Source organism: Canis lupus, chromosome 17, assembly GCF_048164855.1.
Source record: "Canis lupus baileyi chromosome 17, mCanLup2.hap1, whole genome shotgun sequence".
Taxonomy (NCBI): Eukaryota; Metazoa; Chordata; class Mammalia; order Carnivora; family Canidae; genus Canis; species Canis lupus.
In genome coordinates, this window is record NC_132854.1 from 56818730 (window position 1) to 56831169 (window position 12440).

General features: G+C 41.3%; 1 protein-coding gene across 4 annotated transcripts in view; it reads left to right on the forward strand.

Moving 5' to 3' along the window:
- Positions 1-12440, forward strand: part of LRCH1 (leucine rich repeats and calponin homology domain containing 1) — a 212487-nt gene that overhangs the window by 154241 nt on the left and 45806 nt on the right. For all 4 annotated transcript variants that reach the window (XM_072783082.1, XM_072783085.1, XM_072783083.1 and 1 more), the window contains exons 10-14: positions 828-895; positions 3154-3240; positions 7794-7883; positions 7994-8030; positions 12199-12252. In XM_072783082.1, the coding sequence (XP_072639183.1) occupies positions 828-895; positions 3154-3240; positions 7794-7883; positions 7994-8030; positions 12199-12252 (336 nt within the window). The remainder of the gene's footprint in view (positions 1-827; positions 896-3153; positions 3241-7793; positions 7884-7993; positions 8031-12198; positions 12253-12440) is intronic.

Here is a 12440-nt window from a genome sequence, read left to right on the forward strand (position 1 = left end):
TGCTTTCTTTTTCCCCAAGAATACACACACACACACACACACACACACACACACATCCCTCATCCTCTCGCAAACAGTAGCATGTGCATTCTCAGGTGACCCAAGGAGGAATCTGAACCTCAGGAGGTGCTAAGAGGGCAGTAAGAAATAGAATCATGCTTTGCATTTCTGACTCTAAGTTAACAGGTATTATGGTCCTGGGTCAGGTCCCTCTTTTTAAAAATTAAATTTTATTGTTCATTGTGGTGAAATATATGTAGAACGTAAAGCTTCCCATTTTAGCCATTTAAAAAAATTCATTTAAAAATACAGTTCAGTGGCGAGCCCATTCACACTACTATGCAACCATCACCACCGTCTGTCTCCAGAACTCTCTTTATCTGTATCTTTTTATCTTTTTTATCAATGGGCAGTGTTTCACTCACTGCCCATTGAACTTTAATCTCCCCTTCCCTTCACCCCTCTGCCCTGGTAGCCACCGTTCTGCTTTATTTCTCTCTGAGCAGCTCCTGTAGGGACCTCGTGTCACTGGGATCTTACACAGTTTGGCTCCTTGTGACCGACGTAGTTCACTGAGCATCACGTCCTGCAGGTTCACCGTGTTAAAGCAGGTGTAGGAACTTCCCTCCTTTTTAAGGCTCAGTGACGTTCCCATGTGTGTACAGAGCACATTTTGCTTATCCGTTCATCGTTAGTTGGACACTTGGGTGGTTTCCACCTTTTGGCTGTTGAGAATAATGCTCCTGTGAACATGGGCTTGGGTAGGGTTTGACTGTTGACTGCCGATAGCCAGCGGCTCTCAGAAGACCCGTATGTTCTGTCCACAGGATAGGACAGAGGACTGTGAAGAACTGCTACGGATAGAAGAGGACACGCACTGGCAGCCTGAGGGAATGTGAGTACCCAGGGCCCACTGAGGAGCCACCATCCTGTGAAGTTCAGGGTTCAAGCAGAAGGCAGCCCTGTCACGATAGAATTTTGGTCTGTTTTCCTTTGGGTAAGCTGATAGTCTCACCCAGTAGTATCGATAAGTTGCAAGTTTTTCTTTGTCTGATGCTTATCGTCACAGTACAAAGTCACACCTCTTCCTTGGCCTTGGGTTTTATCTGATTGGACGCTGTGGATAGAATGTGATTCAGGAAGTGAGATGAAATTTCTACACTGGCGGTTCTAAGTGATTTCCATTTGTCTCAAGAAACCAACAGGTTGACCCAGAGCAAAATATAGTCCTAGACACCCTTTACCACCGAGTCTTTCAGGTTCGAGATCTGAGGAAACCACGTACCTCTCATGAGTTGGTCCCATGTCCAACAGTTGGTATCACTAACATTTATTCTGTACTGTGGGCCAGGCACTGTCCTAAGCACTTCACAGTAACTCATTTCATCCGTACACCAATCTTAGAAGTTCTGTTGTCATCCTCCATTCCACATACGACAAAATTGAGGCGTGGAGAGACTGCCCCAAGTCACACAGGGCTGGGATTTAACCCCAGGAATCTCCCATCACAATGTCCCTTCAATTCTATTGCATCTAAGGATTCACGTGGCCAGCTTTACAGGCGAGGGCATGAGTCATCTATCAGATGAGGAACGATTTCCAGGGGGAATTGAGCTGGAACCAGGTGACATAACAGTAGATTTTTGGTTCCCAGGATTTTGTTTTCCGTGATCTGGCACGTACACCCGGACCTTCCTTCATACCTTGCAAGGGGTTTCCCCTTAGTGAGGGTTGCCTATGTTGTTAAAAAGTGTCTCTACTTACAGAAACACGTTGGCTCATCTTCTGTAGTGGAAAGCAGTAACTATGATCAGATATCTCTTGACCTTTAAAAATGTTGCTAAGTTCCTTTCCAGTCAACTGTCCAGTGTTATCAACTATTCGTTGAATTTATTTCCGTAATATCAAAGAGGACTAGCTTGATTATAGAATCATAGAATGATAGGGAAAGAGATATTATAGGGAGAGTGTTTCTTTAAACTATAGCTGACCCTCGAAGAGTGCAGGGGTTGGGGCGCCAGGCCTTGGCGCACAGTCAAAAATCTCCATATAATTTTCAACTTCCCAAAGCCTTAACTACTAATAAGATAATGTTGACCAGAAGCCTTACCAGTAACCTAAACAGTTGGTTAACATATTTTGTATATGTTTTATATACTGCATTCTTTTTTTAAAAAAAAGATTTCATTAATTTATTTGACAGAGAGAGAGAGCACAAGTCGGGGGAATGGCAGACAGAGGCAGAGGGAGAAGCAGCCTCCCCACCCAGCAGGAGCCTGACCTGGGGCTCGATCCCAGGAACCTGGGATCATGACTTGAGCTGAAGGCAGATGCTTAACCAGCTGAGCCACCCAGGCTCCCTATATGCTGTATTCTTACAGTAGTAACTAATTTTTCCTGATTTTTTCAGTATTTCTAGGCTATGCCATTGACCTGTGAATTTTTTCAAATTGTTGCAAAACTCTAAAAAATTTCCCAACATATTTATTGAAAAAACCTGCGTGTTAGTGGACACACGCAATGCAAACCTGTTTCGTTCAAAGATCAACTGTGGATAAAGTTTCGGAATCTCCATTCAAAATCTTATTGGAGCTTAGTAAAAAGCTCAGGCCCCAGTATCTGGCTTAGATTTTTTTTTTTTTTTTAATGCCACAGATCATTTTGCTGCACAGAGAGCCTGCAGCGAGAAGCACTATCCCCCAGCAAAGTCCCATATTTTACGAAAGCAATAAAACTGAGCCACACTGCTTGCACTGGACTGAGAAGAGCCAGAAGTAGTGCAGACCTGCTGCAGCTGGGCACCCGTGTGCGTCCCCCTAAGGCTCAGGAAAGCGCAGCAGGAGAACCACCCAGCTCGTGCATTGCCCTGATTTTATAGAGGAGCAGATGGAGGCCGGTGGGCATCGAGACTGTGTGAGCTGCTATTTTATGGCAGAGCTGGGCTTCCTCCGCCCGCCCCCCCCCAGTAGCTCCACTTGCACAACACTCTCGCGATCCTTCCCACAGGGTGCTGACACATGTTTGTTATAATGTTGAGTTTGTCAAGGTCACTTTTATATGGTAGATGGGTTTTTATAAGCTTGTTCTCAAGAATCTGGATAACATCCATGTTCTAGTAATCACTTTCATTCTTATACTTGGTTCGTGCTACAGAGTAAGTTCATCCAAAGACCAGGACATGGATATAGCGATGATTGAACAGCTGAGAGAAGCAGTAGATTTGCTGCAAGATCCCAACAGGTATGCGTGTCTTTTCTAGGCCCAGGCTTCATGTGTAAATAAATATATTATCTCACCTTTAAAAATATTTGTGTGGGCATCCCTAGTCGCTCAATGGTTTAGCACTGCTTTCGGCCCGGGGCGTGATCCTGGAGATCCGGGATCGAGTCCCGTGTCGGGCTCCCTGCATCGAGCCTGCTTCTCCCTCTGCCTGTGTCTCTGCCTCTCTCTCTCTGTCTCCGTGTCTCTTATGAATAAATAAATAAAATCTTAAAAAAAAATACTTGTGCATGCAGCTTGGGCTCAGTCTAACCACCAAAAAAGAAAAGTTTTCACAGGATCCATAAGTAAAGGAGTCACACTTTTGGAGTGATTGAGATCATTGTTCCCTGCTCAGGGCTCAGTCCTACTTCTCTCTGTCCTCTGCCCCTACACCCTGCTTGAGCTCTCTCTCACTCTCTCTCTCTCTCCAATAAATAAATAAAATCTTTTTTAAAAAGGAAAGAAAACAGAAATACGATAAAAGTGCGTATTTGATATTGCTTAAAATTTAACTCCTGACTTAGAGAAATATCAGGGAGATACTGTGTGGGTCCACTTACACACAGGATCCTCCCCCCGCAAAAAAAACAGTTTTAGCAGGTACTATCATATTTATTTCTGAGACTCTAGATATACGTTAACTAAATAATGTATTTCTAAAGATTTAATTACAAGATAATTTTTAATTGAATTGGGCACTGTCAATAATAGGCACTATAGGCAGTAGATGTATTTTTTGGGTTCTTAACAAAGGATAATGGAATTCCCATGAACAAAATATATTTCAGTAAGACAATATACCTCGTAAAAAGTACTAGCTACTTTATTACTAGAGAAATATATCCAAAGCTTATTTTTGGCAAACTGTTTAGGGGTCCTGGGGATTTAAATATGAAGATGATGTGATCTTGTAATAAGGTGAACATGGAAATTACAGCACACGAGGGGTGTTTATGAAAATAGTGGTTGGTTAGTCCCAGAGTGCTAGGATGGGTCGCCGCCAATGTTGCCTGGCCCTGAAAGAATAGTAACGGGGTCAGTTTGGTTGAGAATCTTTAGCAATGGATTTGAAAAGCATTTCAGTTCTGCAGACGTTAGTTGGGTGCTCAGAGCATGGGAGGATCTACTGTGTTCGCCTCGGGGGATATGAAGAGGAACAAGACATAGCTCTTGCCTTCTAAGAACCTAAACTATGGTAGAGATCGCCTGAGTACATAGATACTTGTAAGTGTAATGGATTTAAGCGCTTGCAGTGATCAACTCGAGTGAGTGCCTGGCCACAGATGGAAGCAGGTGGCGGGGATAGTCCATCTGGGGCTTCAGTGACAGGCCATTTCCAGGAGAAGGCAAGTCCTGGATTGAATGCGAAGCTCAGGCAAAGGCACAGAGGTCAAAAGGAGCGGAGAGAGATGATCCGGACAGAGGGGATTGATCTCTGCCTTAGCTGTGCTTCAGGACCACTTGTGGAACATTCGAAACACAGACATCCCGACTCCACCTGTGAGGCTGAGGCCTGGCCGTTTCCACTTTTCAAAACTACTGCCAGTGCTTCTGATGCAGAGCCAGGACTGAGACTCCGCAGACGGGCAGGGCAGCGGGAGTGGTGCTCAGGAGGTCTTCAAATGCTGTGTTGAGGAGCCCAGACTTTTCATTTTATATGTAGAGGGAGGTAGTGGTAGTTTGAAAATAGGGTTATTCATGTTGCTAATTTTCCCTAATGTTTGGCTCAGAGCTTGACATATTAGCGAATGCCTCATCAAGGTGTATCCTTAAAAGGCTGAGTTTCACATCCTAAACCGGGGCAAGACAGTAAGAGGATAGGAAACAGGGATAAGAGAAAGAGAGAGAGAGAGAGAGAGAGTGTGTGTGTGTGTGTGTGTTTCTGTGTATTGTGTGCATTTGTGTGAAATTATAAAAAACAGGGAAGCAGCCTGTCGATGAACAGACTTGGAATCAGCCAACCACTGGTTTTGAACTCAGCTCCAACACCCTTAACCCGAGGAAGTTAGAAGTACTCTGTATACCAGTTTCTTCGTCTGTAAGATGGGGTCCAAGTACTTAGTTTTTAGGATAGTGAGGATTTGAAATAATACCTGAACTGTTAGTAGGAAGGTAAATTGGCAAAACCATCCTAGAAGACATCCTAGTAGTATGTGGCCATAGTCTGTAAACTATATAAACTTTTCAAATAACTTCGAAAAATTTGCCCCGAGGGACAAAGAGGTATGAACACAGAGTATGAGGGGGAAGGTGTTTTTATAGCAAACATTTGAGAAAAATGAAATAATCCCATAGTTTGGAGATACTTAAATATAAATATTAATTAATTAGGATATAATGTGGCTGATACAATGTTTTTTTTTTTCAAGCTTCCAACATTTTTTAGAATGCTTCTTTTAAAATGTTCACTTTAAAAAATATATAAAATGCAAAAGTTTGGTCTCAATTATCTAGACAGAATTAGGTCTCAATCATGTCAGAAATAGAAAAAAATAAAACTGGAAGGAAATATGTTATAATGGACTTTTTTTTTGTAGGTGTTTCTAAATTAACACTTTTCTTTATGCTTTTATAAGTTGGAGGTACCCAGTGATAGGTACTGTTGTAGTTCTTTGGTGATCGTTTGACGTGGGTGGTGAGACCAGTGGGGAGGAACAGCCCCAAGTGCTTAGATCCGAGCCCCTTCTCAGTATCTGAGATGGGGAACCAGGAGGGGGGCAGTGGGTTTGAGGAGGAGGATGTTGGGATCCATTCTGCTGCTAGATGTTGAGTTGTGGGGCTTCAAGACTTAGACTGGAAAGTCATTTTCATAATTTGCGGCAGAAACAGAGCTGTGTAAGGAGGTTGAGATCCCCACGGCCAAGCATATCGATGGGAGGAGAACATGAATCCAGGAATAAGCCTTGAAGACATGATGTGACAGAGAGAAGGCCCCGGGTGGGCCCAAGTTTTATATTGTTTTAAGGTTTCTACCTCTTACATTTTATATCACTCCTCTAATACTCTCTTCCTACAATTCGGCTGAGATGGGAACCCCAAAGTGAGAAAGAACAGCTTAGTTTGGTAGAAATGGAAGTGGCTTGGGAATGTGGGACTAGAGCCCAGTAGTAAAAATCCTAGTGACCCGGAGGAGGGTTCCTAGCCCTGGGCCTTGGTTCTGTCTTCCTTCATGAGAAGTGGGATGAGCTGAGGACCTCGCGATTCCTCTCTGGCTTGGAAACGTTTGTGGTAATGAGTTGCCAAGAATGTCCAGCGAGTGGGAATGGTGGGTGTGTGCTTAAATCGTGGAAGAAAACAGCCCTGAGTAACCTTCCAAGAGCTAATTGATTTGCGTCTTTACGGAGTGCTGTTTGAAAACGTATTACGTTGTAAAATTTTATGTGGATTTAATTTCCTCTCTAAAATTATCCACTACTTTGGCTGCTTTAGATCTTTGTTGTTCATCCTGAAGTAATTATCACAATAGGACAGTTCTAACTTGGAATAATGTTTCTGTGAGCCAGTATAATGGTAATAAAGAGAGTCCTGAGGGCATATTAAGGGGTCGCTTATTTCTAGCTCCTTGCGACTGAATGTTAATAATAAAAACTTTACATACGTATTGGATTTTTCCTTTATCTCATATCTCGTAGAGCCAAACTTTTCATTGTTTGAGTTAAGCGACTGATTATAGGATTAAGTTTTAGAGGTTTACCTTTCATACAACCTTAACATCAGAAAATCTAGTTGAATATTGGTATGGTGTTTTGCCTTTATGTTGGTTTCTTTTCTTAAGGATTTCTGATTATTGGTTTCATAGCATTTTCATTAGGCATGTATAATGGGACTCACCCCTACCTTTTACAGAAATTCCTGGTTCTGTAGATCTTGAAACGAACTCTTAAAATTGCAGGAATTCACAAACTAACTGTAAGACACTTCCAGAAATAAAATTACACATCCAATTGCTAATGAATTCTAATTTTTAGGAGTGAAAGTATTAGTGTATTTCAGAGCTGTCTTCCTATTAGGAACATTTTTGTTCCTAAACATTTTGTTATTCCAACAAAATAGCCTTGATACATATAATATAGTACTCTTAACAGTTTTATTTGCTTCTATAAGTTAATCAAGTTTGAGAATAAAACTTAGTGTGTACTACCCATGAATGTTATGAATTTAGCAGAAATTACTGTTATACTGCTAGTAGGATTTCAATACCAATAGCAGATAGAAAATTATATTAAAATTATATAAAATTTGGCACATGGCGGGAAAATACCACATAGTTTGAAATTCCTACCATACACCTTAGATTACTTAATCTAATAATAGATTAGATTTTAATAAATTAATCAATAAATCTTTAATATATTAAAAATTAATAAAATTAAATTAATAAAAATTAAATTTAATTCAATAAAAATTAAATTAATTTTTAATATATTAAAATTATAAACCAAATAGAACCTGAAGCATTGGATTCATGAAAATCATAGAACGTATGAAAAGTTTAATACATTTGCTAACATCTTTTCCCCCCTGCTTTTTAGATTAAGCGCGGATATTACAGAGAGAAATGTTGTAAACTTTTATCCTATGGAATCAGCAGAAGCCTTAGACTTACAAGATTCTGCACTCAAGTATGTTGACCTTTTTTTTTTGTTAACTGAGTATATTTTTTTCTTTCAACTTTGAAAGCAAATTCACTTTAATTCCACTTTATACCCTTTTCTTTTCTTTATTCCTACAGTGGTCAAATACAACTGGAGACGTCTCCGGAGTGTGAGGTAAGGCTGCTCTTGGATTACCCAGAGCTATTGTTCCGCCACAGAATAGTGGCTACCATATTCTATGAAGATTAATCATAAGGTACGGGGCGCCTGGGTGGCTCAGCGGTTAAGTGTTTGCCTTTGGTTTAGGTCATAATCCCACAGTCCTGGGATCCAACCCTGCCTGGGACTCCTTGCTCAGTGGGGAGTCTGCTTCTCCCTCTCTCTCTCTGCCGCCACCACCCCCCCTTGTGCTCTCTGTCTCTCTCTCTTTCTCTCCTTCTGTCAAATAAATAAATAAAATCTTAAAAAAAAAAGATTGGTCAATGAACATTCATAACTGGGACCAATATTCAATTTTATTCATGGTCTGTTTTTCTCATTTGTTATTCTATTATACTTCATCTTCCATTAAAGATGGGAGTTGGCTTTTCCCATTAAATTCTTTACATTTTGGGGATCAGATAGTCCTGCGAGCCAGGCAGTAGCAGCCAAGATCAGCTGCATCAGAAAGAGATAGGACCGTTCAGGGCAGATTTTAGGGCCAAGAAAGAAGCCTAGGAAGTGGCCTTGGGGAAAATAAACTAGAGTAGACTTGAAAGGCAAGAATGAATGATTTGGGAAGGGCCGTGGAGGATTAGGAGCACTTTAGCAGAGAGACCCAGTGGTGTTCTTTGGGGACAGAGCAAAGGGTGGAGTAACACTGGGTGAAATCTGGGTGACCATTGAGAGCACTTTGACGTAAAACTAGAGATGAACCTAGAAGGTCCCCGAGAAACAGTCATAAAGGTACGTTTGAGCTGGTGACTTGAGAGTGAAATCTGGGTGACACCCTCATTCATCCCACCTTAGCGAGTGGGTTTAGGATGGGTACTTTCGGTCCACACCAATTTACGTCCTTGAGGTATCTGAGCCTGTGAAGTGCCGTGACGCAGTTTCACCCTCTTAACTGGCTGCACCTCTGTGGTTTCATCATTGAGTACCAGGACTTAGAATCATGTTGAGTTTGATCCTACCTCAAAGACATGCTAACTCTTGGCAACCTCTTCTAAACTTCACCTTAATTTTCTGTGAATCGGGACCAGTCTCACACCCTAGGGCACCTCGATGTTAGCTATGACTCTAACTCTACCACTGTATTATTAATATTGGTCCTTGGACAGAATTACCGCACTGTCTTCCCTGGTGGAGGCATCACTGAATTACCGGGTCCTGGAACATCAGGGTGCCTTTCCTGTGAAGGCTGCCCGGGGCCCATTCTATCAGGCTCTCCTTTGAGACAGGCTACGTGTGATTCTGTGCAGGCCCACTGTTTTATTACTGACTCATTGATTATAGTTGACCCACTTTTTTTTTTTTTTTTACTTCTTCTTTGGAAATAAACTTATAAAAATGTAGGAAAAAATTACAAGATTCTACAAAAGGTCACAAAAATTGCATCCTTTTACCCCAAGTTACCTTTAATGTTTTACCACATTTGCCCCATTGTTTCTTTTCTGTCTCTCTTCCTCCACACATGGTGTTTTTTTCTGGAACATTTGAGGGTTTCAGATATCATAGTCCTTTTTCCCCTAAACACTGTATGTTTTCTAAGGATAGAGATTTTATTTTATAGAACTACATCTCAGTTATCAAGTTCAGAAACTTATATTGATAAAATATTTTCATCTAATCTGCCATCCATCTTTCCCATTTTTCAGCTGATCTAATGGTATTTTTCACAGTATTCTTTTTCTCCTCCAATGTAGGAGGATCCAGTCTAGTGGCAGGTATTGTATTTAGTTATGAGGTATCTATAGTTTCCTTTATTCTAGAACATTTCTGTAACCTTTCTTTGGTTTTTACGCCTTTGAAATTTTGAGGAATATAGCTCTCCTCTTCTTTAATGGTATGCCCCTCATTTTGTGGGACAAAAGTTCATATCATGATTAGATTGAGATTCTGTGTTCTTGATTAGGACACTGCACAGGTGATACTGTGTCCTTTTCAGAGTATCACACTGTCTATATGGGCCTGATTGGTGGTGTTAATTTGATTGTCCAGTCGTTGTGTAACTTGATTTGTCTGCTGTGTAATTACTGTTCTGTTTTTCCATTGCAACCCATAGGCAGTCAGTGAAGAGGGACTTTAGGACCACTTTGACTCTCATAAAACAGATGCCCACCTCATGCATGATTTCAGGAGTGCCAGTAAGACATAAGTCCTCTAGACAAAAGATACGTCCACTCCATCTCTGATTCATAATGTTTTATAGTAATATAAGTTATTTTTTTCTTTTTGGTTCAGTGGGGACTCATATTTGGTATGAGAAATTCTTACTCATCGTCTTCCTTCTCTAGGGCAGTCATCTGTCCAGGTCGGGTACATCTCAATGATTTTTAAAAGGAGGTATCAGATAGCTGGCCCCAGAAGTCACAAGGAGGAGGAAGAGAAAGTAGTGGATTAGCAAGGCCAGTGCTAACCATTCTACAGAACTTAAACATGGTCCTCATTTGTGATTCAGTTATTTTTATATCCTCTCCTCTGTCTCGTTCAGGAGGAAAGCAACAACTTTAGCATAGTCTTGAATCAATTAGCCAGTGTTTGTTGAGAACTTTCTGCTGGATTTTGTCCTGTTTTGGGTGTCAAGGATTGGCATATTAAGGATATGAAGTCGTCCTCATTTATGAGGGTTTTAAAAATTGTGGAGGGAAGAAGACGTAGGTATTGAAAAAATTTAAAGATTTTGAGATGGTCTGTAATCCTGAGTGTTTTAGGTGCTCTGGGAGACTGGGAGAAGAGATGGAGTTCAAGGAGAGGGAAGTAAACTGAAATTTTGGGGGGCCAGTTTGGATTTGCATGGGCCCCAGAGGGCTGTGCTGAGCAAGACAGCAAGTAGCCATAGCAGAATCAGCACAACCTGTGAACCAGGCACACACTGGGAATGGGTGGTGCCCAGTTCCATAGGGAAGACCAACATTACCAAGTGGTTTGTGCATCATGTTGTCTGACTTCAAATTACTTGAGATTAGGGTCTGTATCGAGTGTGGGTAGCACTGGCATCTATTCAGGAAGAATTACAAATTATAGTCTCCTTCATAAATAATGTCAAATTAGGGCAGGTGTTGGGGGACAACCACAAAAATTAGAGGAAGGAATTGCTTATACAGAGAATCAAACCTACAGGTCCTTGTTAGTGTCTCTAACAAAGCCATCTAACTGGGTAGGAAATTGATGACATTTGATTCCAAAAATATGTTTTTCCTTTGGATTTGTCAAAGTTCAAAATATTTTTTCTTTTCGAAATATTTTTTTTAAGTAGCACTCCTCAGAGTAGGAATAGGAACAGACACCTTTGGTGTACTATAAATAAAGATGTTTATATTAGGTATTGCCAGACTTTTTATTAGGGCATGACCAGTGGGTTTCTTGATTACCATATAAAGACGGCTGGTCTGAGTAAAATAACCTACAGTTTCCCCACTGGTTGCCAAAGCAAACTGGTATTGAATTGACAACATAAGATTATCCTAGGTAATTGGGAGTCCGGGCCTATTTATTTATTAAAAGCTCCCAATGAGGGGTGCCTGGGCGGCTCATTTGATTAAGCCACAACTCTTGGTTTCAGCTCAGGTCATGATCTCAGGGTCGTGAGGTCAAGGCAACCCCACTCCCTTCTTGGGCTCTGCGCTCAGCGTGGAGTCAGCTCACGATTCTCTCTCTCCTTCTCCTTCCCCCTGCTGGCATACACTTCTCTCTGTCTCTCTCTGTCTCTTCCAAATAAATAAAATCGTTAACCAAAAGGAAAGGCTCCCAGTGAGATTCTGTGTATTTGGGAAATACTGCCTGGGACCATCTCAACGCTGTAGCTCAAATGAGGAGTGGGAGCCCACAAGTGGCCTGGTAATCTAGCAAGGCGGGTTGATGTTTACAGGTGCTTTGGGCTGAACTCTTTGCTCTAGGAAATCCCTTTTCTTAGTTTGTGTCATACTTTAGATGTATTTTTATATGTGTGACGACAGCTGCGTGTTTTTAGCAAGTGTAAGTATGACCTACTTAGCCACTTACCACACCAGTTAATTAATTCAGTGTATTTTCACTGTGTGCCCATGTGCCAGGGATATGATGGAAGTCTTGAAGGATACCGTTCTTGCCTCAGTAATTTTATGGGCTAATGGAACATACTGTGCATTTTTTTTCCTTTAAGGTGCAAAATGATCTAACATTACAGAGCAACGGGAGCGAGTATTCTCCAAATGAGGTGAGTTTCCCGAAGACGAACGTGAGCTGAGGTGGTTTGCAAAGCTGAATTGAAATCTCTTTTACAGAAATATATGATCTGAGACTGTCATGATTTGTAAGTTAATTGTATTGCAGATTCTCTGGAGGGGGGGTCTCTCTCCTCAGCTGTCATAGTCTTATCTGGCCCTATCCATAATTAAAGATTAA